Here is a 27,898-nt window from a genome sequence, read left to right as displayed (position 1 = left end):
ATATAAAACGTGTCTACCCTTTAGTCCAACAATCCTACTTTTTAGGCTATCCTAAATATAAACATACATATACATACAAGAATGTACATATATCTAGTGGCCTAGAGGTTAGTGGAATGAGAATATCATGAAATGAAAAAAGAGACTTCCAGAGAAATATGTATGATTTTATTTTTGTTATTAAAAAAGGAAAAATACAAACAGAATATATATATAATTACATAAACACAAGCAAGGAGGTGGAAGGTGGTATAGTCTGAATGTTTGTGTTTCCCCAAATTCATACATTAAAATTCTAAACCCCAAGATGATGATGGTGTTAGAAGGTGGGACCAGCTGGGCATGATGGCTCACACCTGCAATCCTAGTACTTTGGGAGGCCGAGGTGGGTGGATCACCTGAGGTCGGGACTTCAAGACTAGCCTGACCAACATGGAGAAACCCCATCTCTACTAAAATTACAAAATTAGCTGGGCGTGGTGGCGCATGCCTGTAATCCAAGCTACTCGGGAGGCTGAGGCAGGAGAATCACTTAAATCTGGGAGGCAGAGGTTGCCGTGAGCCGAGATAGAGCTGTTGCACTCTAGCCTGGGCAACAAGAGTGAAACTCTATCTCAAAAATAAAAATAAAAATAAGAGGTGGGACCTTTGGGAGGCAATTAGATATGACAGCAGAGCCCTTATGAATGGAATTGGTGTCCTTTAAAAGAGTTCGGGGAGAGACCCTTGACCCCTTCCACCATGTGAGAACACAGCAAGAAGGCACCATCTACGATCCAGTAAGAAAGACCTCACCAGACACCGAATCTGCTAGCACCATGATCTTGTACTTCCCCACCTCCAGAGCAGTAAGAAATAAATTTGTTTATAAGCCACTGATTTTATGGTGTTTTGTTATGGCAGCATGAATGAACCAAAGCAGAAGGATACAATCCAACTATATTAATGTTGGTTGCTTCACAAACTGGAAAAAGAGAGGATTGCTTTCCAGATACTCCTCTATGTTGTTTGACATAAGGGCATATACCAGTTTTGTAATTGCAAAGTTTATTCTTTTAAATGTGCAAAAAGGCTTTTTCTTGTGCTTTAGTTCTAAATATGAGCACTCGCCAAGTTCTGGACTTTTGCCATGCAATCATCCTACAAATACAAGCCACTACATGGCTCTGAGCAACTAAGGGGCAAAAGGGAGAAGGGTAGAGGTTGTGTATTAGCGACAACTTCTCTTTTCAGCAAGAGGCCTAATATGCCGAGGGGTGGGAGAGGAAAGGAGGAAAATGCTGAGAGAAGGCGTTTAACACACATGCAAAAATGTTAACAGGAAACAAAAAAAACAATGTTAAGAAACACTAAAACAACATGAACATGGAAGTGACTGACAGATTCTCAAGCTTGTTTAAAATCCGTAAGTAAAAGGCCAATTAAGCAATAATATATTCGAGATACTATACATTTTCAATAATGTTTTCCCCAGTTTTGAACAGTATTGCAGTTGTAAATAAAACTGCACATATTACTCTCTTTTAGGAACTGTATTTTAACATCAGCAAATATTCCAAAAGCCCTAAGAATCACTACTAGTTTTGAGCACTCTAGGAAAAGTAATGTTTTACCTGTTTTCAAAAACTGCGCTGTAAGCTGTCATGTATCTGATATAATCAGGCAATGCGCAGGCTTTGGGATGACTGCTACTATTCCCACCATCTCCTCATATCTGTACAGCACTTTATAGTTTACAAAGTTCTTTGATATACATAAATCAAATATTCCAGCTAAGAGAAAACAATTAAAGTAAAATATATACATAATTATAAACATACACAACAATTTAATCTTTGATGATTAAAAAGGTTGCAGAGAAATAAAATGTATTACCATAAGCTATTATAAACATCAATTTACTGGACAGTAGATTCTTATTTTCATAAATAAAAAACTGAAGCTGAGAAACTATGACAAGACCAAAAGTTTAACTTTTGGTGGGGGGGGAATCTTTTTTATTTTTATACACATGACAAGATTTTACATCAAGAATAGTCAGTTAAATAGTACAAATAAGGTATGTTTAAAAAATTCAACTAAAAAACCCACTTCTTCCTGTAACCCATAATCCCACATTTAACAGTGCAGGGAGAAGGGGACTGGTGGGGTGCATCTAAAACAAGTCTCTCCCAAAAGAAATTACTTAAATTTCACATTCCCTCTCCGCACAGGATCCAAACAGTGAGAGTATAATTTACAATTCATCTTTTTCAGCTGTAGATTCCTTTGCTGTTTCTTGTTCTTCATCTGTTCCCATATCCATTTCTTTGTCTTTGTCTTGCTCTGCGTCTTCTGTTGTCTCCTCAGGTTCTTCTTTGGGTTCTTCCATCTTTGCATCAGGATCAATGTTCAAACTGAGGCAAGGCATTCTTTCTATTCTATGTCCATATGCTTTAGTGTCTGGTAAAAGATATCCTGACTGGAGCACTGCTGTTTCAAACAAAACCATAGCAAGATCCAAAACTGTTTTATCATCTTCATCTTCCTTAATTCGTTGAAGCATGTCTCTGATCAGCGGATGTCTGGGATTAATTTCAAATGTTTTCTTCTGACTCACATGGTAATTTGTAGAGATGTCCTTGCCCGTTTGGTACACTTGTGCTTTCATGATTCTCTCCATGTTGCCAGACCACCCGTACTGGCTGGCCACCAAAGCACATGGAGATTCTGTCAGGCACTGAGATACCACAGCCTTTTCAATCTTGCCCTTAAGGGCTTTATCTTTCATCCAATTGAGCAGAGGCTCAAATTCTTTCTCAACTGCTTCATGACTCTCCTTAGTTTTCTCACTTTCATCAAACTTCACTCCTTCCTTGGCAACATTCTGGAACCTCTTCCCATCAAATTCGGGAAGGGCCTGAATGCAGTATTCATCCACAGGTTCTGTGAAGTAAATAACTTCATAGCCCTTTTTCAGAAGTCGCTAAACAAATGGAGAAGATTCAGCCTCTTTTCTGCTGGACCCAGCCATGAGGTAGATTTTGTCTTGTTTTTCCTTCATTTTTTCCACATACTGGTGTAGGCTAGCAATGTCGGTTGGATGATGAGAAAACTGGAACTTAAGAAGTTTAGCAAGATGTGTTCGATTCGAGTGGTCTTCAATCACGCCAAGCTTAATGTTGGTACCAAATTCTTTCCAAAAAGTATCATTGTATTTCTCATCAGCAATCTTCTCGATCATGCGCAGAGTTTTACGGACAAGTTTCTTCCTAAACACCTTAAGCAGTTTATGTTGCTGAAGAGTCTTGCAGGAAACATTCAAAGAGACCATCTGAGTCCACCACACCCTTGACAAAATTAACGTACTTAGGCATCATAACATGGAAGTCATCTGTGATGAATACGCAGCGCACATAGAGCTTAATGTAATTGCTCTTTTTAGATCCATATGTGTCAAATAGGCCACGTGGAACAAATGTGGGTACAAATGAAATTGATTTGAAGGTAACTTCCCCTTCAGCAGTAAAGTGGATATAAGCCACAGTGTCATCACTTTCCTTTGAAAATGATTTGCAGAAAGCTTTGTATTCATCTTCTACTCCTTTGGATGGTCTCTGCCGTATTGGTTTGATATCATTCATAAGTTCCCATTCACAGACAGGTTTTTCAACTTTTTTAGTCTTCGGTTTCTTTTCTCCTCCTTTTCTTCTTTCTTCTTCTTCTCCTTCTCCTTCTTCTCTTCTTCTTCCCTTTCTCCTTTCTCCTTTCTCCTTCTCTTTCTTTCTTCTTCTTCTATAGCTTCATCATAAGATTCTTCTTTCTCTTCTTTTGCTGCTGCTTCTTCCTTCATGGGCTCCTCAGCAGTTCCAGTCTTGCTGCTCCATACATAAATAGGAAGGTTTACGAACTGTGAATATTTTTGACAAGATTTTTAATTGTATCCAATTCAAGGTAATCAAATGCTTTTTCTTTTAAGACAAGGGTAATTGTTGTTCCCCGTCCTAGAGTGTCTCCTCTTGAGTCAGCAATTACAGAATATTCACTGGAGTTGGACTCCCAGATGTCCTGGGTATCATTGTTGTGTTTTGAAGTGACAATAACCTTATCTGCTATAAGGAAGGTGGAATAGAAACCGACGCCAAACTGGCCAATCAATTCAGGAAGTTGACTGGCCATCTTCCTGTGCTTCAGTCATTTTGTTTAAAAACTTGTTTGTCCCAGATGTGGCAATGGTACCAAAGTTTTTAACCAACTCTTCTCTGGTCATTCCTACACCAGTGTCTGTGACACACAGCAGATTCTTCACCTTATCGCACTTAATTTTGACTGTTAGTTTCTCATTTCCAGAAAGAGCATTTTCATCAGTCAGTGATATTAGCCTTATCTTATCTAAAGCCTCAGAATCAGTTCTCTCAGGAAAATCTCTTTATTTTCATACAACGAATTGATGAGAAGTTTCATCATTCTGTTAACTTCAGCTTGGAAGGCAAACTTTTCGGACTCTTATTTATGATGCATTTAATTCATTCAACTGAATAGCTTCTTCCTCTCTCTGTACTACTTCATCGTCTGTCCTTGAAGCTTCTCTACTTTTACCCAGATCCTCTTCTACTGTACCATCCACATCAACTTCATCATCAGCTCTGACCGACCCGAAGGTCAGCAGGACACGGCAGAGGCCCAGCACCCACAGGGCCTTCATGGCGTGCGGCTGGTGAGTCTCAAGTCCCTTTCGATTGCAAGAGCTGCCTCCGCCCTCTCACTCCTGGGCTGATAGTCACACCTCCAGCCGCATGGTCCGCCCACAAATTTAACTTTTATAAGCAAAGGTCAATTCTCTGAACAAAGTCTACCCCATTGGGCTATGGTAGATAGTTAATAAGTAATCCACTCACAAATTTTTCTTTATACATAAAGAGCAAACATGGGAAAATCTAGGCTATAATCCTTGTCAAAATATTTCTTATACCACTTCTCATTAAAGGGCTAAAAAAATACTAATATGGTTTCATATCATGAGATGATGACTTTGCAAAAAAGGATTCCTATAACTGCATATAGATTTTCCAAGTTGGAAAACTGAAAAATCTAATTTCAGAAATATAAGTAGGCATTCAACATATATGCCAATATGCTAATCACAAAAGAACAAAACATACTTATCTATTTACTTCCAGACAGAGCAAAGATAAACTAATTTTACAATGCTTTCTACCCACTATAGGCATTGTACACAGATTAAATAAAACTTTTCCAGGAAAACATGCCATGTACATGAAGCCAATAAGATACACTTTCCAGATATTTAGCAAAGTCCAATATAGCGAAGGGAACGAAGAATGGGTGAATTCACAAAGTAGTAAGATTTCATAAATCTTCTAAAATGAGTAAGAACTAGAATTCAAGTACAAGATTCAAATAAGGTTAAGTGATAACCAGACAAGGCCATACAAAGTAAATCCATTTAATACAGAGTCCAAGTTTTACAAAATAGTGGGAATAAAAAGCTTGATTTGGACATTCTTTTGAAAAACTTTTAGTTTATCTTATATGTAATACAATTCAGATTATAATAAAAACTATGTGCTTATTCTTAGAACATAAAAAGAGCAAATTAAATGTTGTCTTTGTGGCAAAATTTTTTCCAAAAAATTGTATGCTAGCCCAATTCAAAGTCATTTGATTTTCACAGGCCAATCATAAAGGTTTTGTTTTCAAAACACTCAAAAGTTACATTAAGCTTCCCTAGTGCCTCTCTTAATGCTTTAATTTTCAAATCACTCTCCCTTTAATACCTGTATCTCAAAAGCACTGTTGGTCTTTCTCTTGTTTACTTTTTAACTGGTCTAGTGAATGCTGTAATATCCAAGAATCACCTGAGAAGCTTAACATACAAACAAATTACAAGTCAGGACAGAAGCACATGCTCAATGAAGACAGGTTTTTGAATGGGTACTAATTTGATAAGTCATACATGAGTGAATATTTTGCTTTCCTTCACAACTTCCCTTGCAACCTCATAACTGCACAAACTTGGATAACAAATTCATAGCCAATGAGAAACCCCTATGTGTGCATTTATATTAACCGTATATATAACAACAGGGGATATAAGTCTTGGTCTGAATGCCTTAGGGTATGTAAATGTATCTTGATCAGGACCACACGTATAAATAATTTTTTGTAGTGTAATATAATACTGTACCAAGGTTGTCAGGGAGTTCCTTTTCATATAGAGTCTCTCCAAGTACTGCAGTCCCTCATCTTTCAGTAACTCCAATGGAAAATGGTGCAGATTCCTATAATTTAAAAACAAATTCTTGTGCTTTTCCAGCCTTGCCACAGAGATCGTCTTACAAAGTTCGGACGCCATGACTGAATATATCCCATCAGGCACACTGCAGTACTATATCTTGTCAAAATTGGTCCATTTCTATAAAGAGAACAAGAAAATTTATTCATTACAAGATTTTTTACAAGCATTGCCACATAAACCAGTTAGCACCCAGAGCTACTTGAAGACACTGAAAAAGATAATTATATTAATACATTCAATCCTACATTTTATTTTCATAACAACTAAAATTGTCACACATATTTAGGAGGAGATTAAAATGAATAACAATTTAATAAAAATACTCTGATTAAACAATATTTATTATTTATTAGAAATAGTCCTAATGGAAAAAATAGTTTTTGCACTTGAGATAGGAACCCTTGTCTAAGAAAAACAGTGACCAGTTTCATAACATGCAACCAAAGGAGAAGCTTAAAAATCAAATGCAGCAAACCCCATTTCTTTTATGAACTACCTCATTTTGTATTTAGCTTAAGGTACTTCAAAAATATTAAAATATATATTATTTATATCTAGAGCATTAATAGCTTCATTTTCTTCACTTCCTAGTATGTAAATATTGTCCTATATTCTGATTTTTTTCTTTATCTCTTTATTCTTTTCTTTCTTCTTATTTTGTTTTTAGAGACAGGGTCTCACTCTGTTGCCCAGGCTAGGCTGCAGTGGCTCAATCATAGCTCACTGTAGCCTCAACTTCTGTGCTCAAGTGATCCTCTCACCTCAGCCTCCCAAGCAGCCGTTACCATAGGCAGCACCACCACACTCAGCAAATTGTTTTATTTGTTTTAGAGATGGGGGTCTCACTGTGTTGCCCAGGCTAGTCTCAAACTCCTGAGTTCAAGCAATCCTCCCACCTCAGCCTCCCCAAATGCTGGGATTACAGGTGTGAGCCACTGTGCCTCGCCTCTTTGTTTTTAGCTTTATGGATTATCAGAGGCATCAAAGAAATAGATCCAGGGCCACACAGTTTCATTATTTTAAATTATTTCAATGAAAGAAGAAACACTGCACTCAGAAACAAGAATCCTGTATTATTCTATAATACTACAATGTCTCTGGGTCTCCAGTTGCCTAATATATAGAAAGGAGATAGCAACTAATGTACTGGTTTACAGGCCTGAGTCCAGGGCAGATTATTATAAATTCTCTTCTAGCTCCAAAATTGACAAGGGCAACAACACAAGTAACATTTGCCATTTTATCCACTAGGCACAGAGCTAAAACAAACTTCACCATCAGTTAACACAAAAAGAAACAAACTAAAGGCTTCAGTAATTTGTCCAAGGTCAAACCGTTCACAAGGGATAAAAGCAAGGGTTTGATGCCAGGTCCAATGAATTTCAAAGTTTGGGTTCTTTACAGACACTGACTCACAAGATTCCACAGGATACTAAGGAAATGCTGAAACAACTACAAAGAAGTTGAACTTTGCTTAAAGATTTGACTATTTTCCTCAGCACTTTTTCCCAACTCTCTCTTGGAAAGTACCTTTCAATATTTTTTTTTTTTCTTAAGGAAAGTGATTTTCACTGGGAATTAATACCAAATTAGTACAAAATGCAGCAACATAAGCTTTCAATAAACAAAAGTTCTGTAATTTTCTGGTTATATTTTATTATTTCCAAATTCTAATTCCTAGCTAATGAGTTAGCACTTGCCATTTTACATAAAAAGGCAAAGTATGAAATATTAACTATTTCCAAAGCAACATAAGGATCCAATACTTTCCCACATTTATTCCACCTACTCACCTATTTTATGACATATATTATGTGACTTTGTACAAGATATATCTTTCCACATCTTAATTCTCCTATCTGTAAAGCAAAGGGAAGTAGACTACAAATAACATCAATGATTCTGTGAAGAAAATGAAACTTTTTAGGTAATTATTCACTGAACTAGTAAACTGTTAGCAGTTGAGATGTCTCACAACCATCTCAAACTTAACACACTCAAAGAGCTTTCCATTTTCATCATCAATCCAAATCTCCATAGTTTTTCCCATCTCAATAAATGACCCACCCCTCCATCCACCAGCAGGAAGTCATGAATGATTCCATCCTCTCATATCCTGACCACCTCCAAACTATCACAAGGCTAGTGGCTTCCATCTCCCAAAGACATCTCAAATCCATCCAAATCTCTCCATCTGCCAAAACCACAAGCCACTGTCATTTCCTGCCTGGCCAACTGTATTAGTGGTCTCCCTGTGTCCACTCTAGTCACTTCCAATTCATTAATCCCAGCAGTGGGCCTTTAAAAATGTACATCCAATTACATCTCACTCTTTCCGGCACACATCTTACTAAATAAACCCTTCAGAAACCTCTTATTCAGAAAATCAAACCCATACCAGGCCTTGAGGGTGCCTCACCATCTGCCCCCACCCACTTCTCCAGCAACTCTGCTTGGCTTCTCACCAAGCTTCTGGGTTTTTCCAATCCTTAAAGCTACCAAACCCCTAACAGCACTTGCTGCTCTCCTCTTAGCCTAGAAAGCAATGTCCCATCATTCTCCAGATTTCAACATAAAAATCACTTCCCGAGGCCAGCCGCGGTGGCTCACACCTGTAATCCCAGCACTCTGGGAGGCCGAGGAGGGTGGATCACCTGAGGTGAGGAGTTTGAGAACAGACTGGCCAACTTGGCAAAACCCCATCTCTACTAAAAATACAAAAATTAGCTGGGTGTGGTGGCAGGTGCCCGTAATCCCAGCCACTCGGGAGGCTGAGGCAGGAGAATCGCTTGAAGCCGGGAGGCAGAGCTTGCAGTAAACCGAGATCGCACCACTGCACTCCAGCCTGGGCGACAGAGACTCGGTCTTAAAAAAAAAAAAAATCACTTCCCTATCCCAAAGTACTCCCCTGGTGTTCTTTCAGAGGAACTTGGCTGTTTGTTTTTCCTTCGTAGGACTCCTCACAATTTGTCACTTAAATATTTATCGTTGCACCTGTTTATTGTCAATAAAGCAAAAAGCCTGCAAATAAACTCTTCAGAAACTTATTTAGAAATCCTGAGGGCAGGGACTGTGTTGTTTTCTTCACGCTTGCATACCTGCATCTAGCACAATAACAAAAAGTAACCCTTCCTAATACCTAGGTGATGGGTTGATAGGTGCAGTAAATCACCAAGGCACAAGTTTACCTATGTAACAAACCGGCATATTCTGCACATGTATCCAGGAACTTAAAATAAAATTTTAAAGTAAGCCTTCTAATATCTGATGACATGTGGAAGAACACTGCAAGGTTGATTTCCCATCCACCTATGTCAACACCACGGATAGAGCCTATAAGCTTGCTACATGCCACAAGGATGTCTAATCTTTACAATCGTGCATTGCAATAGACATATGTAGCCCGTTTTGCAGAGGAGGAAACTGAGTTTCTCGGAGGGTAACATGCCATAGTTCCATCGCAGGTGAACCGACTGCAAAGCCTGTGCACCGCCGCCCTACAATGCAAAACCACACTCACTGAGGCAAGATTCAGTAAGAGATTCCCTGTAACCTGACGGCTTTCCTTCTGAATGTTCTAGCTGGGATTGGCTGCCTCAAAAACACCATTAAACTCTGTTAAAATTGCTACAAAGGCTGTTTGGGAGATAAAATCTAAACAAATGAAATCCTAAAACTGCCAATAATGACAATAAAGCATCAACAATGCTCATAGTTTTGCAGTATGCATTCACAGGCCATACACAGCCTTTAACAAGGTAATTTTCTTACTCCATTTCACTTTACTACTTCTTAACCTAGTTAAGCAAACTACCTCTTGTATAGTTATACTACCTCTTACGTAGTTAAGGCAAATAGTATTACTTAATATCAGCTGTATACAGCTGCACCTACACACGAGCTTCCTGACAAGTGAACACCAATCTATCTTATTAAAAACAAAACAAAAAAATCAAAAACCTCTCAACAAAATTCCACACATATTAAGGAATATTTTGAAAGAAAGGAGTCCCTTAGACTGACTTGCCCGTACTCAATTTAGTAGAATACGCATTCCAATTTCCTAACGCTGGAGATGAGAGAACTATAAGCTACATATTAAAAGCATTTGTAAAAGGCTATTTTCTCAGCTCAGTGGTAATAAACACTGGCAGAGTCTTAGGCAAAACACACGCCGTTTCGCCCGAGTTAGCCAGCCACTGAGATCGTTACAGTTGGGAAGCAGTGAGCCCAGCAGCAGGGATTTCACGGACCCGGTATCAGGGTTCTCAGGTCCCAGGGGCCGCGGGCCGCAGAGTGCGAGAAGGACCCAGCAGCTGTGGCCACCCGAGGCCCGGACGGCCCCGCTGTCCCACTCGCCGCGACCCGGACGCTTTGGCAGGACCAGGTCTGGGGCGTCCCCCCCGGGGGCCAGGTCAGAGAGCCCTGCCACTTGAACCACCCGACGAAGCGGACAGCTCTACTCACCTTAGCGCCAGCAGAGCCAGCGCTCCGGAGCGCAAGCTGCGCTGGAAGGCAAGCGGGGGACTGCGGGCGGGGCGGGGCAGGGAGCCGGGCGGGGGCGGGGCGGAACGCCGGGCGTCGGGGGCGGGGCTCCGGGGGCGGAGCGGAACCCGCGCTAGTGGGAGCTGGAGAAGAGGGAGCGGGAGAGGAGCAGGGAACCTCGCGATAACCCCCTGTGTTCTCGCGCTTTCACGATAGGTGTGGGAAAATGTTCGTTTGCCAAGCGATATGTCTATTGGCCGAGAGCGCGACTTCCTCTATTCTGGCCCCGCCCGCGGCTCTACTCTTGCTTCCGGCTCCGGCGTGGGGTTTGATGTCCACGGAGTGGCTTTTTGTTTAGCGTTTTGAAGGGGTAATTTAGCCGGCTCCAACCTCGGGAGCCGCCAGTTACTGGCCTGTTCCTTCATTCATACATTCATTCAGTCACTCGGCCTCTCATTCAGTAGCACACGTTGAGGGATTACAGCAATGATCCCACGTTGAGCGTTCATTCTAAGAGCTGTTTATAGATTATCTCGTTGAACCCTTGACAGCAATCCCGTGACACAGGGACTAACAGCACCAGTCTGACGGTTGAAAAACAGGCCAGTGAGTTTATGTAACGAAAGCAATGTTAGCAAGTAGTGAGTCTAAGCACTAGATTTAAGGGGTCACTGCGCGCTGGTAGATAACAAAGATGAGGAGGAGGTAACCTAGTCTTTGCCCTTCAAGCACCCAAGGTTTATTGTGAGAAAAGATTGCTACAAAGGACAGGAACAATTTAGAGAGTTAAATACAATGACAGTTCCTAGCATGACTGAGTAGGCTGTCATTATGTATTTCTTCAAGACAAAAATTATGTCAGCGAAATAGCATCAAAGAAAGAGAGTTTTATGCTGTTAAAAATGCTTGGAAGCATAGTTCGGAAACATTTTTAAGAGACACTTTTTAAAGTGTCTCAATATGACAAATTTCCTTCTGAAATGAAGGTTTTAAAGTATTTTCCTCTACTGCAATCGCTGATGTTTTTTGTTCCGTGAAAAGCCTGTCTGTTAATTTGCGAGGCTCCTTGTCAAGGAACCTTAACTTTATAATGAAGCAGTTTTACAGTGGCTGACTTAATTACTCTTAGAGATGAATAACCTAGAAAGCAGAGTTACATTAAATAAAAAACATTGGTTTCAAAACAAGGTATGAGTTATAATATTTATCAGTTATCTGTTAAATTTGGTCTTCAAGAGCTACTCAGGTATAGAGCACAGTATATGTCATGTATTTCTAAGATAGTTTCATAATACTTAAGAATTCGTGGCACTCAAATTTTTTGCTGGTCTTAAAATGAGGAAATCCACATTTTGTGTAAAAACAAAGATACTTTTGTGGTCAACCCAAATAATAAGACTTGCTGCTAATATATGAAGAGGTACACCCCCCAAAAAAGAAAGAAGATTAACAATAGAACAGTTTTTTCAAAATAATGTTAGCCTCATAGTTTTCATTTCTTTTTTTTAAAAAGGGAATACCGTTTTTCAATGCATTCATTTAGTATCTGATATTTGATCATGAAAAACGAATCATGTTAAAATTACTTTCACCTCCTCCCCAGATTGACACAAAAGTTACCAAGTGATTATATGTGAGAGTATCCTATGACCCCACTCTTAGAAGTTCTCCCAATTTGCAGAGAATCAATTTGCACGTTTTGTCTCTCTTGAAGGGGGAAAAAAATTCTCTAAGCTGGTGATTTTACATTCTTTGACAAACTTCAATAGCAACAGGCAGCGATACCCCTTTAAGCAAATTCCAAGGAAAAGACCTCATTTTAAAATTCCCACCTCTGGCTCCCAAGGATTGGTTTGCAAACTTCGACAAAATACTCTTCTCCACTCGCTATTGGTGAGTGCCCTATCATTCATTCTTTTGCCTGGAGTTTTGTGAGGTACCCCCTTGCTTTACGGGAAAAAGCTGCTCCGGAACTGCCCTACTTTAGACTTTTTCATGGTTATCAATCTGTACAAAGAATCACCAAACTGATAAAGCAGGAACCAAAAGGGCAAGTCACGCTGCCAAGACAACTGTGTCATTCGCTCGAAAAAGAAACGGTGAGCCTCCCCAGCAGACTGGGTAAACCGGCAAAGGATTTTACGACATAGTTGGAGATTGGAGAGTTACAGAAACTTTTACGGTTTTGTTTTTGTTTTTTGTTGTTGTTGTTGTTGTTTTTACAAGTTTTAAAGGAGTGATTGAGTGTCAAAAGAAAAGCAGAGAAAAATACAAGCACAATTTAAAGACAGCAGGAAGAAGTGTTCCGAGAGTATTTTTCTCTTTAGGGTAAGGTTTGAAAGCATCACGCCCAGATTATCAGTGGATTTTTGAAAAGTAAAGGAGGCAAGATAGTAAGATTAACTATAGATCATTTTCTACTTTAAGAATCTGTGCTTCGTTTTTGTTGCTTAAATGGGGATTTAGAAGGACATTTAGTAATATTGTAATTTTTAAATGAATTTTTTTTTTATATTGTCATGCCTGGTATAATAGATAATGCATCTATTAAAAGATATAAGAGAAAATAGAGTTGCTTGAACCCAAATTTTGTGTATATCTGTGGATTAGGGAATCCAGGGACAGATCTGCTAATGGCTAAATAAAACATACTATAGATACCTGAAGCAGAATCAGCATGTAAGGATAAATTCTCAAAAAAGAAATCTAGCATCGTATTTTCAAAAATGGCATTTTAAATTAAAACAAATATAAAAGAGAATTTATCAGGGAAACATAGATAAACATGAATAACTATTTCTTGAGTTGCTTCTGTTAATCTATATAGGGGAATATAAAGTAATAAAATCCAGCCCCTCAAGAACAGGGACAAATGAGGCTCAGAACATTTAAACTAAAACTTCTGAACAGTTCTTAATGCCCAGATGACTGTTGTAGAGCACAGATACTTCAGGAGCTCAGCTCAATGTGAGATGAATTATTCAGAGAAGGCTTCACAGTATGGGTAAGACTCAATTTGGGCCTGAGCAATGGGCAGAATTTCAGAGAGGAAAGAAGGGAAGTGGCATCCCTACTAGTGAGTGAGTTGTTAGCAAGTATGTGCAGCCCGAGGAAGAGCTGGCTCTGACTGCAGCAGAAGGTTCATTTGGAAACTTTGGTTAAAAATTTATAAAAACAGCATGAGAAAAATGAAAAGCTAGAATTCCCAAAATCAAGGGTTTTGGTCCTGTGTCTGGAACAGGAGGCACACCTTATGAAAGTAATATTTGAAGACGATAAAACTGACAGTGCAATTTAAGATGACTACAAGAACAGAGACCAGAAGCTAAGGGGCCTCATACTGTAAATACTGGCACACAGATGAGTAACCCTGCTTCTTACCCAAATACATTTACCTTATCATTGCTGAATAATATAAATTTTGATGCATTTCTTTGTAGTCTTTGAAAGCATTGAGTTTACTTCTTAAGATTTTTGGGGACCTCTGCCACATTGTTTTGGGGAATCATGGTTGCCCCATCTTTATAAAAGTCTTGTCATAAGATGTATAAAAACCAGAATTACACATGAAACTGCATTGCGGTTTCATACCTATTTTTTACCAGCTTTAATGAAGTATAATTTATATATTATAAGGTTCATTTAAGGATATAACTCAATGATTGTTTTAGAAAATATAATAGAGTTGTACAACCATCACCACATTCCAATTTCAGAAAATTTTCATCTTCCTAAAAAAATACTTTGTGCCCATTTGCAGGCAAGTCCTGGTTTCCTATCCCCAGCCCCACTCACTAAAAAACTTTCTGTCTATAAATTTACCTTTTCTGGGCGTGTAAATGGAATTACACAATATGTGATCCTTTGCATCTGGTTTCTTTTACTTAGCATAATGTTTTTGAGGTTCACCCATGTTGTAGTATGTCTCATTACTTCATTTCTTTTTGTTGCTAGGTAATAATCCACTCGATGGCAAGACCACATTTTATTTATTTAACAGTACCAGTTAACAGACATTTGGATTTCTTCCAGTATTTAATGATAGTGTTTAATTGTACTAATTGTAATTGTATTACAGTAAATACAGTACAGTATTTAGCTATTATGAATAATGCTGCTATGAAGATGGGTACAAGTTTTTGTATGAACATGTGTTTTCAGTTTTCCTGGGTGTATATCTATGAGTGGAATTACTGTCATATGGTAACTCTGTATGTGTAACTTTTTGAGGTGTTGTACAACTGCTTTCCAAGGTGAATTCCCACTTTACATTTCCACCAGAGTGTATGAGGGCTCCAATTTGTCCACATCCTCACCAACACTCCTGATGATCTGTCTTATTCATTTGGCTGGATTTTAAGTGGTATCTTATTACAGCTTTCATTTGCGTTTTCCTAATGACTGATGATACGAAGCATCTTTTCATGTGCTTATTGACTATCCATAGATCTTCTTTTGTAAAATGTCTTTCAAATATTTTTCCTTTTTTTTTTAATTGGGTTGTCATCTTGTTACTGATTTATTTATTTATTTATTTATTTATTTATTTTGAGACCGAGTCTTGCTCTGTCCCTCAGGCTGGAGTGCAGAGTGGCCTGGTCTCGGCCCACTGCAATGTCTGCCTTCCCGCTTCAAGCAATTCTCCTGCCTCAGCCTCCCAAGTAGCTAGGATTACAGGCGCCCATGACCGTGCCCGGCTACTTTTTTTGTATTTTTAGTAGAGATGGGGTTTCACCATGTTGGCCAGGCTGGTCTGGAACTCCTGACCTCGTGATCCACCCGCCTTGGCCTCCCACAGTGGTGGGATTACAGGCATGAGCCACCGCGCCGGCCCATGTTACTAATTTTTTTTTTTTTTTTTTGTCACAGAGTCTCACTCTGTCACCCAGGCTGGAGTACAGTGGCTCAATCTCAGCTCACTGCAACCTCCGCCTCCCAGGTTCAAGCAATTCTCCTGCCCCAGCCTCCCAAGTAGCTGGGATTACAGGTGCCCGCCACTATGCCCAGCTAATTTTTTGTATTTTTAGTAGAGACGGGGTTTCAGCATGTTGGCCAGGCTGGTGTTGAACTCTTGACGTCATGATTTTCCCACCTCAGCCTCCCAAAGTGCTGGGATTACAGGCGTGAGCTACCGCACCCAGTCCCATGTTACTGATTTTTAATTGTTCTTTATACATTGTGGTTAAAGTCTTTTATCAGATTACTGATTTACAAATCTTGTCTCCCATTCTGTGGTTTGTCTTTTAACTTTAATAATAGTATCTTTTGAAGCAGTAAAGGTTTGGATTTGATGAAATCTAATTTATGTTTTTTTTTTCTCTTTTATCACTTGTGCTTTTGGTGTCGTATCTCAGAAGTCTTTGCCTAACAGGCCAGGTCCTGTGACTCACACCTGTAATCCCAGTATTTTGGGAGGCCAAGTCGGGTGGATCACCTCCACTCCAGCCTAAGCGACAGAGTGAGAGTGCATCTCAAAAAAAAAAAAAAAAGTTCATGAAGATTTACTCCTATGTTTGCAATGAGTTTTATAGTTTTACCTCTTACTGTTAAATCTTTACTCCATTTGGAGTTAATTTTTATATATGGTATGAGGTGTAGAGATCCAACTTTATTCATTTGCATGTGTCTATCCAGTTATTCCAGCACTGTTTCTTGAAAAGACTGTTCTCTTCCCATTGAACTATCTTGGCACCCTAGTTAAAAAATAATTCACATATATACGAGTTTATTTTTGGACTCTCGCCACTATCCCATTTTTCTATATGTCAATTCTTTTTTTTTTTTTTTTTTTTTTTTTTGAGACGGAGTCTCGCTCTGTCACCCAGGCTGGAGTATAGTGGTGCAATCTCGGCTCACTGCAACCTCCGCCTCCCAGGTTCAAGCGATTCTCCTGCCTCAGCCTCTCAAGTAGCTGAAATTACAGGTACTCGTCACCACCTGTAAATTTTTTGTATTTCTAGTAGAGATGGGGTTTTGCCATGTTGGCCAGTCTGGTCTCGAACTCCCGACCTCAAGTAATCCGCCCACCTCAGCCTCCCAAAGTGCTGGGATTACAGGCATGAGCCACCGCACCCAGCCTCTATATGTCGTTTCTTATGCCAGTACCACCACGTTGTTTTGGGGAGGGCTTTTCCCCAGCTTTATTGAAATATGATTGACAAACTAAAAATTATATACATTTGAGGTAAACATCATAGTATTTTGATATAAGTATACCTTTTGTAATGATTCCCACAATAAAGCTAGCTCACACATTCATCACCTGACATAATTACCATTTTTGTGTGTGTGATGAGAACACCTAAGATCTTAACAAATTTCAGTTATTTTCTATAGTTACCATGCTGTATATCTCTAGAACTTATTTACCTTATAACTGAAAATTTATAAGTACAACACTTTTGATTACTTTTACTGTAGTTTTATAGTAAATTTTTAAAATGGGAAGTGTGAGTCCTCCAACTTTATTCCTCTTTTTTAAGATTGTTTTATTTATTCTTGGTCTTGTATTTCCATCTTAATTGATCCATAATAAGGATCAACTTGTTAATTTCTGCAAAAAAACAGACAGCTGAGATTTTGATGGATATTACATTAAATCTATACATCAATTTGAGGAGTATTCTATCTTAGTATTGAGGCTTCTAATCCATGAACATGGAATGTCTTTCCATGTATTTAGATCTTTAAGTTCTTTCGATAATGTATGATTTTCATTGTACAAGTCTTGTATTTCTTTTGTTAAATTTATTCCTACATATTTTATTCTCTTTTATCCTATTTTGAATCAAAATGTTTTCTTAATTTTATTTTATGATTATTTATTGCTGACATATACAAATACAATTTTATTTATTTATTTTGTATCTCATGGCCTTGCCAAACTTTAGTCATTCTAATGGGGTTGGGGGGGTTGTTTATTTATTGTGGAATCCTTAGGATTTTCTACGTAGAGGGTCATGTCATCCGATAATAATGTTTTATTTTTCCCTTTCTAATCTGCATGCCTTAATTTATTGTTCTTGCCTATTGCTCTGACTGTAATATCCATTACAACCTTAACTAGAGGTGGTAAGAGCAATCGCTCTTGCCTTGTTTCCAATCTTAAAGGGAAAACATTCAAACATGCTCCGTTAAGTATGATATTAGCTTTAGGTTTTTGTAAATCAGGTTTTTTTGGTTTTGTTTTGTAATTTTTAATTTTTGTGAGTACATAGTAGTAGGTGTATATATTTATGAGATACATGTGATGTTTTGATGCAGGCATACAATGTATAATAATCACATCAGAGTAATTGGGTATCTGTCTCCTCAAACACTTATCATTTCTTTGTGTTAGAATGATTCCAATTCTACCCTTTTAGTTATTTTGAAATATACAATAACTTAGTGTTGATTGTAGTCACCCTGTTGTGATATCAAGTACTAGATCTTATTCATTCTGTCTAACTATGTTTTGTACCCATTAACTATCCCCACTTTTGCTTCCCACCCCAATACCCTTCCCAGCCTCCGGTAATCATCATTCTACTCTCTGTCTTCATGCGTTCAGTTGTTTTAATTTTTTGCTCTCATCAATGAATGATAACATGCAAAATTTGTCTTTCTGCCTGGTTTATTTCGCTTAGTATAATATCCTTCAGTTTCATCCATGTTGTTGTAAATGACAGGATTTCATTCTGTTTTGTGTGTATGTCTACCACATTTTTTTATCCATTCATGTGTTGATGAACATTTAGGCTGATTCCAAATCTCGACTGTTGTGAATAGTGCTGCAGTATACATGGGAGTGCGGAAAGGATCTATATGGAGCAGTGGGATTGCTGGATCATATGGTACTTCTTCTGTTTTTAGCTTTTTGAGGAACTTCCATACTATTCTCCATAGTAATTGCAATAACTTGCATTCCCACCAACAGTATATGAGTGTCCCCCTTTCTCCACATCCTCACCAGCATCCATTACTACCTTTTTAATAAAAGCCATCTAAGGTGGGGTGAGGTGACCTCATTGTAGTTTGATTTGCCTTTCTGTGCTGATCAGTGATGTTGAGTATTTTTTCATATACTTGTTGGTCATTTGCATGTCTTTTGAGAAGTGTCTATTCAGATCTTTTGCTCACTTTTTAATCAGATTATTAGATTTTTTTTCCTGTTGGGTTTTGTTTGAGCTCCTTATATATTCTGGTTATTAATCCCTTGTCAGATGGGTAGTTTGCAAATATTTTCTCCCATTCTGTGGGTTGTCTCTTCGCTTTGATTGTTTCCTTTGCTATACAGCAGCTTTTTTACTTGATGTGATCCCATTTGTCCATTTTTGTTTTGGTTGCCTGTGCTTTTGAGATCTTTCTTAAGAAGTCTTTGCCCAGACCACTGTCCCTGAGAGTTTCCTCAGTGTTTTCTTTTGGTAATTTCATAGTTTCAGCTCTTACATTTAAGTCTTTAATCCATTTTGATTTGTAAAATCAGGCTTTTATTAGCCTTTTATCTGGTTGGGGAAGTTTTTTAAATCATGATTGGATATGGATTTTGCCAAATGTGTTTTCTGCATCTATCAAGATGATCAGATGGTTTGTGACCATATTCTATTATATAGTGTATTATATTAATGATTTCAGATGTTAAACCAACCTTCCATTCCTAGGATAAACCCCCCCTTGATCATAATGTATTATCCTTTGCATTTGTTGCTAGATTTGGTTTGCCAATATTTTGTTGAGGATTTTTGTGTCCATGTTCACGAGGGATATTCATTTGTTATTTTCTTGTGATGTCTTTGTCTGGCTTTGATATCAGGGTAATACCTCATAGAACAAGTTGGAAAGAGTTTCCTTCTCTATTTTCTGATAGAGTTTACGAAATACTCATGTTGTTTCTTCTTTAAAAGTTTAGTAAAGTTTAGTAGAATTCATCACTGATGCCATCTGAGCCCGGGCTTAACTTGGTATAAATATTTTTAATTACTATTTTAAAATTTTTACTTGTTATAGATCTATTCAGATTTTCTATTTTTCTGTTATTTGGTTTCAGTATTTTTTATGTTTTTAGGGTGTTTTTCCAGTGCCTTAGCTTGCATGTGGGTAAGGTTGCTTCTTAACTAGCGTACACTAGCGTACGCTAGTTAAGAAATTAGTCATAATGGCTTTTTTTTTTTTTTTTTTTTTCTGAAACAGGGTCTTGCTCTGTCACCCAGGCTGGAGTACAGTGGTGTGATCTCAGCTCACTGCAGCCTCTGCCTCCTGGGCTCAAGCAATCCTCCCCACTCAGCCTCCCGAGTAGCTGGAGGAGCCGAGCGCCACCACACCCAGCTGATTTTTGTAATTTTAGTGGAGACAGGGTTTTGACATGTTGCCCAGCCTGGCCTTGAACTCCTCGGCTCAAGCCATACACCTGCCTCAGCCTCCCACAGTACTGGTATTACAGGCATGAGCCACCATGCCTGATTGATAAAAGTTTTTTATTTCCTAAAAGCCACTGCCCTGAGGGCCCCTGCCCCTTCCTCAGGCTCCGCTACGTCTCTCCACAAGTCAGCATCCAAAGGTTCACACCCGGAATAGCAGGGGACCTTCAAAACCCAGCTCCAGCCTCGTTGGCACCTGTATAGATTGGTTGGCCCTCCTGCTATTTCAGTTATTATTTTGAATATCACCACTTGGAAATGGAAGACTGAGACTCCACTTCAGACCTCTTCTTCCTAACACCTTGATCTGGGGCTCATTATGTGCTTTAACATTCTACTGGGCAGGTCTGGTAGAAGGAACAGTATCAGTTGACTGAGTAGGTCTCCCTGGCAGTTGTGATTCAGAGGCCTAGAAAGCTGAACCCACACCTGGCAGGAAGGGGGTGGTTTGTGGGACCTGGGCTGATGTGTGATGAAATTTTAAGCCCCAGCTATAGCTACTACAAAGAAAAGAAAAGTAACTGATGATAAGCATGTAACTCAAAGTAAGTGAACTCAGAAGCATGTTTTTTGTTTGTCTGTTTGAGACAGTTTCGCTCTTGTTGCCCAGGGTGGAACGCAGTGGTGCAGTCTCAGCTCACTGCAACCTCTGCCTCCTGGGTTCAAGAGATTCTCGTGCCTCAGCCTCTGAGTAGCTGGGATTACAGGTGTGTGCCACCACACCTGGCTAATTTTTTGCATTATTAGTAGAGACAGGGTTTCTCCATGTTGGTCAGGCTGGTCTCGAACTCCCGACCTCAGGTGATCTGCCCGCCTCAGCCTCTCAAAGTGCTGGGATTACAGGCGTAAGCCCCCGTGCCCAGCCTGAGAAGTGTGTTTTTATGTTGAGGATGTTACTGTATGATGCCACATACATTGAAACACACACATTTAAAGTAAGGCCACAGACTCAAATGCCTCTAGAAGCCAGACAGGTAACATACCTCCTCCTTTCGTTGATTCAGAGACATACATTTTTTTTTTTTTTTTTTTTTTGGCATTTGAACATCTCTGAAATTAGAATGAACATTACAATTGCAAGTCAAATGGTGTATAAAAAAGGTAGCATCTTATAATCAGTGGTGCTTTAGATTAGACGAAATACAGAAAATGAGTGATGTTGGCCAGGAAAATTATATCCTTCTCTGTTGGCCTTTCACTTTGAAAGAGAGAAAATGGATACAGAGACCTACTTTCCTACAATAAGACACAAGAACAATGACAAATGGGAATGACTTTGCTGCCTTCATGTCCGGTAGCCAATAGGGATTGGTGGCAACAGGAAAGTATCCTTGCCTCCAGGGGCAGCTACCCCTCTTCCCTGGCTGATTACTGCCTGTGGTGACACAGATCTAGTGTTGACAAGTGTTCTGAGTTTTCACAAGAAGTCAGAAACCCCAAAATCTACATCTTTATGTAACTCCTAATTTTAAAATGATGGCTCAATTTTTTTAAACTGGCCAAAAAAAAAAAAAAAAAAGTATATACAAGTTAGATGAGCTTATGAGCGCTCAGAATAAATATAACCTCTCTTTTAAGGATGCAATATTAAGAGGCAGCATGAGACAAACCACTTTTTACAGTTAAGCCAAAAAAGAAAAGTTAAATCCATTTTGAAGTTTAACACTAGGTTCAGAGGCCCAGAATAATAAATACTGCGGGGCATCTTACTTATTTCATCTTTAAACTTTCTTTTCTGACTCCTCTAAATGGAAGATAAGAAAATATAGTTAAATCTATTGAAAATGTTGCATTCCTGTATATAAAAATGTATGGTCACTTTTTAAAACGCAGGCTTGAGTTTCCAAAGCAACAACATTTGCTTCCCACTGCTATAGACTGTGGTCAGTGAAAGGCAGGGAAACCACCTGTCATGGGAAACCACCAAATTATAAGACCAGGGTCCTAATTCTGGCTGTGTGATGTGCAACTGATTTAGCTTCATTTCATCATCTTTATTTATAAAATGGGGATGATAATACCTAGCCTCTGTACCTTACATGGTTGTAAGGGCCACATGAGATAAAATATGTGAAAGTATAAAGTGTTATGTATATATTAGTTGGTATTGCCCAAATCACATGGGTAGTTGCGACTGCACAGTTTCTTGAATCTCAGATTCTCCATCTCTGGCTACTGCTCTTCTCTAGACAGCAGCACCTGTTGAAATGGTCATCTTATCAGCCAGTGGGGTTGAACAGATGAGGAAGCATAAGGCAAGAAGTTATTAGAAAAAAGTTAGCCAACATCTTGGGATCTCAAATAGCACTGTGTCTCTGTACAACAGGGTATAGGCAAAGCTTTCATGTTAAACCTGAAGTATTGACCTTTAACATTTTTTTTATTTTTATTTATTTATTTTTATTTTATTTTATTTTTTTTTTTTTTTTTTTTTTTTGAGACAGAGTCTCACTCTATCACCCAGACTGGAGTGCAATGGCACAGTCTCGGCTCATTGCAACCTCTGCCTCCCTGGTTCAAGCGATTCTCCTGCCTCAGCCTCCAGAGTAGCTGGGACTACAGGTGCGTGCCACCACACCGGGCTAATTTTTGTATTTTTAGTAGAGATGGGCTTTCACTGTGTTGGCCAGGGTGGTCTCGAACTCCTGACCTCGTGATCTGCATGCCTCGACCTCCCAAAGTGCTGCTGGGATTACAGGCGTGAGCCACCACACCCGCCTGACCTTTAACATTTTTAAGAGGTACCCAGGAATGAGAACACTACCTGCATTGTAGATCAGCCTCTCTAGCATTCTCACAGTTTGACCTTTGGCTGATTCCTTCTTTCTCTTTTTCATATTTTTGTGCTATAATGCTTTATGAGGAAAAGAGTCAATCAAACTCTTAGCCTGAAATGAATTAATGCCTTCTTAGCCTGAAATCCAGCGTTTTACTTTTCCCCTAGCTCAGGGTTTCCCAAACTGTTTTTAAAGTGCTATTTCCATAAGATTTAATAGGTGCTCAAGAAAAAAGATAATCTCATGGTCAAAAAAAGATTGAAAAAGTGGTGTATACTATACCCACTCTGGGATATTCACAAGGTATTAAAGTTTTGAGAAGACCTGAATTAAAGAAACTTGTCCATGTTTACCCATTTATTTGATCACAGAATCCTCCTTTTGTGGAACCGATATTTGTGTTTACCAACTCATTTGATCACCTCTGTCAATAACCCTCCTTGATGGAATGTACATTAATGTCTTGTGGCTCTAGTGTGCTGCAGAAATTGGCTTGGAAAATGCTGTTCGATAGCCATGTCCCTCATTTCACATACACCAAATTGAACCACCAGCAGTTAGCCATATTCGCTTTCCCACTTCCAAGCCTTTTCTAATTATTCACTCTGCTTGGGATGCTTTCTCTTCTCCTTGTTCTCTGGAATCTTTTCAGCCAAACAAGCAAGGTCATTGCAGCAGCAATGATTCCCATTTCTGAAGTCTTAGCACTTGCCACTCTTCTAGCAATTTTAGTACCTAGTACTATGCTAATGTGTACCTGATCATTTTTCCTTCTCTACTTTACATTTCTTGGGGTTATTGTTTTCCACATAGTACATTAGCCTGGTGCATTGTTTGTAGCCAGAATTCAGTAAATAGTTGTGGAATGAATAAATAAATGAGTTGTGGCCAGGTGCAGTGGCTCATGCCTGTAATCCAGCACTTTGGGAGGCCGAGGTGGGCTGATCACTTGAAGTCGGGAGTTCAAGACCAACCTGGTCAACATAGTGAAACCCCATCTCTACTGGAAAAAAAAACAAAAATTAGCCTGGCATGGTGGTGCGTGCCTGTAATCCCAGCTACCTGGGAGGCTGAGGCAGGAGAATTACTTGAACCTGGAAGGCGGAGGTTGCAGTGAGCTGAGATCGTGCCACTGCACTCCAACCTGGGTGACAGAGTGAGACTGCATCTCAAAAAATAACAATAATAAAAAATAAATAAACAAGTTGCAATAGGATGAAATTTAAAATGTTATCTATAGTAAATAATGGAATTGGAGTTTGAAGAGGAGGAATGGGGAGGGATCTCTGAAAGGCTGATCTATGTATATGATTTTTAACAGTTTTATTAATTGGCATAAAAGTATACAATTTGATGATCTGGGGCATCTGTGTGCACCCAAGAAACCACAGCCACAGTCAAAATAATGAGAAGATCCGCCACCGCAAAGTTTCCTCATGCCCCTTGTAATCCCTCCACTCCACCCTTTCCTACATCTTCCTCCCTCTTGTGTACCACCCCCTTCATACCACCTCCTTAGGCCAATTCAAGGGAATCACTGATCTGCTTTTGGTCATTATACATTGAAGTAGATTTCATTGAAATTTATATAAATGGAATCATGCTATATATACTCTATTTTGCCTGACTTCTTCACACGGCATAACTATTTTGAGATTTATTTATGTTGCAACATATTCATTCCTTTTTATTACTGAGTAGTATTTCATTGTATAGCTACACCACAGTTCGCTTACCCATTTACTTATTTATAGACATTTGGGTTTTTTTCTAGTTTTTTGGCTATTAAAAATAAAAATTCTATGAACATTTGTATGTAAGTCTTTTTATAATGTATGCTTTCATTTATCTCATGTAAATACGTAGGAGTTGGCCAGGCATGGTGGCTTATGCCTGTAGTTCCAGAACTTTGGGAAGCTGAGGAAGGTGGATCACTTAAGGTCAGGAGTTTGAGACCAGCCTGGCCAACATGGTGAAACCCCGTCTCTACTAAAAATACAAAAATTAGCCGGGCATGGTGGTGGGCGCCTGTAATCCCAGCTACTCAGGAGGCTGAGGCAGGAGAATTGCTTGAACCCAGGAGGCAGAGGTTGCAGTGAGCTAAGATTGCACCACTGCACTCCAACCTGGGCAATAGGAGTGAAACTCTGTCTCAAAAAAATCAAAAACAAAAACAAAAACTTAAGAGTGAAACGATGGCTCCTGTGCTAAGTGTATGTTTAACTTATTAAGAAACTGTCAGGTATGACACCAGAGGCAAAGGCAACAAAATAATAAATAAATAAATTGGGCTACTTCAAAATTGAAAACTTTTGTGCAAAAACAGGACAATAATCAACAAAAGGTAATCCATGTAATGAAAGAAAATATGCAAATTGTGTATCTGATAAGGGGTTAAGGTCTAGCATATATAAAGAAATCTTACAGATCAACAGTAACTAGAACAACAAAAACAATTAAAACGTGGGAAAAGGATCAGCCTCAGTGCCTCACACCTGCAATCCCAGCACTTTGGGAAGCCAAGGCAAGAGGATCGCTTGAGCCCAGGAGTTGGAGACCAGCAGGGGCAACAGAGATTGAGGCAGGAGGATCACTTGAACCCAGGAGTTGTAGGCTGCAGCGAGCTGTGATCACACGACTGCACTCCAGCTTGGGTGACAGAGTAAAACCTTGTCTCAAAAAAAAAAAAAAAATGTGGGAAAAGGACTCCAATAGACATTTCTCCAAAGTAAGTATACAGATGGCCAATAAGTACATGAAAAGATGTTCAGAATCTCTAGTCATTAGGGAACTGCAAATCAAAGCCACCATGAGATAGCACTTCATATCCATTAGGATGGCTATTATTAAAAACAGAAAATAAGTTTTGTCGAGAATGTGGAGAAATTGGAGCCCTTGTGCTCTGCTGGTGGGAATGTAGAATGGCATAGCCTCTGTGGAAAACAATACGATGTTTCCTCAAAAAATTAAAAACATAGGGCCGGGTGCAGTGGCTCACTCCTGTAATCCCAGCTCTTTGGGAGGCCGAGGCGGCAGATCACAAGGTCAGGAGATTGAGACCATCCTGGCTAACACTGTGAAACCCTGTCTCTACTAAAAATACAAAAAATTAGCCGGGCGTGGTGGCAGGCACCTGTAGTCTCAGCTACTCCGGAGGCTGAGGCAGGAGAATGGTGTGAACCCAGGAGGCGGAGCTTGCAGTGAGCCGAGATAACGCCACTGCACTCCAGCCTGGGCAACAAAGCAAGACTCTGTCTCAATAAAAAAAAAAAAAAAATTAAAAACATATCATATGATCCAGCAGTTTCACTTCTGGGCATGTACCTCCCAAAAATGAAAGCAGAAACCCAAAGAGATACTTGTAAATTAATGTTCAATCGCAGCATTATTCACAATAGCTAAAAGGTGGGAGCAACCCAAGTGTTCATTAATGGATAAATGTGTAAACACAGTATGTTATATAGTATTTAGCCTTAAAAAAAAAGGAAATTCTGACATGCTACAATATGGATGAACTTTGAAGGCATTATGCTAAGAGACATAAGCAGTCACAAAAGGCAAAATAATGTATGATTCCACACATACAAAGTACCTAGAGCAGTCAAATTCAGAGACAGAAAGTAGAATGTGTGTTGCCAGAGGTGGAGGGTGGGAGGAATAGGGAGTTACTGTTTAATGAGTACAGAGTGTCAGTTTTGCAAGATGAAGGAAATTCTAGAGATGGACAGTGGTAATGGTTGTACAGCAATGTGAATTTACTTAATGTCACTGAACTGCACACTTAAAAATGGTTAAAATGGTCATGGCACGGTGGCTCAGGCCTGTAATCTCAGCACTTTGGGAGGCCAAGACAGGTGGATCACGAGGTCAGGAGATTGAGACTATCCTGGCCAACGTGGTGAAACCCCATTTCTACTAAAACACAAAAAGTTAGCTGGGCATGGTGGTGCACGCCTGTAGTCCCAGCTACTCGGGAGGGTGAGGCAGGGGAATCGCTTGAACCCAGGAGACAGAGATTGCAGCGTGCCGAGATCACGCCACTGTACTCCAGCCTGGCGACAGAGCAAGACTCCGTCTCAAAAACAAAAACAAACAAAAATGCTTAAAATGGCCATATGAAGAAAGGGAAAAAAAATGAAAAGGTTAAAATGACAAATTTTATTTTTTTATATATATATATATTTTTTTTTTACTACAATTTTGTTTTGTTTTGTTTTTTGAGAAAGTATCTTCCTCTGTCTCTCAGGCTGGGGTGCAATGGTGTGATCTTGGCTCACTGCAGTCTCCTCTTCCCAGGCTCAAGCCATCCTCCTGCTTCAGCCTCCAGAGTAGCTGAGACTACAGGCACATGCCACTGCATTCGGCTAATTTTTGTATTTTTTGTAGAGACAGAGTTTTGCCATGTTGCCCAGGCTGGTCCCAAACTCCTGAGCTGAGGTGACCCTCCCGCCTCCACCTCCCAAAGTGCTGGGATTATAGGCATGAGCCACTGTGTCTGGCCTTATTTACATTTCCAGCAACAGTGTATGAGAGTTCCAGTTATTCCCCATCCTCATCAACACTTAGTACAATAAGTCTTTTTAATTTTAGTCATTCTAATTGATGAGTAACATCTCATTGTGGTTTTAACTTGCATTTCCCTGATGCCTAATAGTGTTGAATATAAAGCATGTGCTTATTTGTTCTTGGTATATCTTCTTTGATGAAGCATCTGTTAAAATAAATTGCCCATTTTTGGCCAGGCACGGTGGCTCACGCCTGTAATTCCAGCACTTTGAGAGGCCAAGGCGGGCGGATCACGAGGTCAGGAGATCAAGACCATTCTGGCTAACACGGTGAAACCCCGTCTCTAATAAATATACAAAAAAAATTTAGCCAGGTGTGGTGGCAGGTTCCTGTAGTCCCAGCTACTTGGAAGACTGAGGCAAGAGAATGGCATG

At 39.4% G+C, this 27,898-nt stretch overlaps 2 protein-coding genes and 1 pseudogene across 15 annotated transcripts in view; 1 reads left to right on the top strand and 2 right to left on the bottom strand.

Moving 5' to 3' along the window:
* LRRC28 (leucine rich repeat containing 28) overlaps positions 1 to 10,847 on the bottom strand; it is a 129,471-nt gene extending 118,624 nt beyond the window's left edge. For 5 of the 7 annotated variants that reach the window (XM_015143127.3, XM_015143129.3, XM_077938167.1 and 2 more), the window contains exons 1-2: positions 10,766 to 10,829; positions 6,188 to 6,415 (exon numbers count right to left, since the gene is read on the bottom strand). In XM_015143127.3, the coding sequence (XP_014998613.1) occupies positions 6,188 to 6,355 (168 nt within the window). In that variant the 5' untranslated portion in view covers positions 6,356 to 6,415; positions 10,766 to 10,829. 7 annotated transcript variants of the gene reach the window in all.
* LOC708759 (endoplasmin-like) lies at positions 1,031 to 4,824 on the bottom strand (annotated as a pseudogene). Its single transcript, XR_001446133.3, has 2 exons — positions 3,759 to 4,824; positions 1,031 to 3,678 (listed from the first exon to the last, which is right to left on the bottom strand). The product of XR_001446133.3 is annotated as an endoplasmin-like (transcript).
* A 1,840-nt stretch (positions 10,848 to 12,687) lies between the features above and the next one.
* TTC23 (tetratricopeptide repeat domain 23) overlaps positions 12,688 to 27,898 on the top strand; it is a 107,323-nt gene continuing 92,112 nt past the window's right edge. For 4 of the 7 annotated variants that reach the window (XM_077938132.1, XM_015143125.3, XM_015143120.3 and 1 more), the window contains exon 1: positions 12,688 to 12,882. The gene's annotated coding sequence lies outside the window, so the exon portion shown is untranslated. 7 annotated transcript variants of the gene reach the window in all.

Source organism: Macaca mulatta, chromosome 7 (genome assembly GCF_049350105.2).
Source record: "Macaca mulatta isolate MMU2019108-1 chromosome 7, T2T-MMU8v2.0, whole genome shotgun sequence".
Lineage (NCBI taxonomy): Eukaryota > Metazoa > Chordata > Mammalia > Primates > Cercopithecidae > Macaca > Macaca mulatta.
The sequence above is the reverse complement of the archived record's forward strand: the minus strand, read 5'-3'. Positions and strand labels throughout refer to the sequence as shown.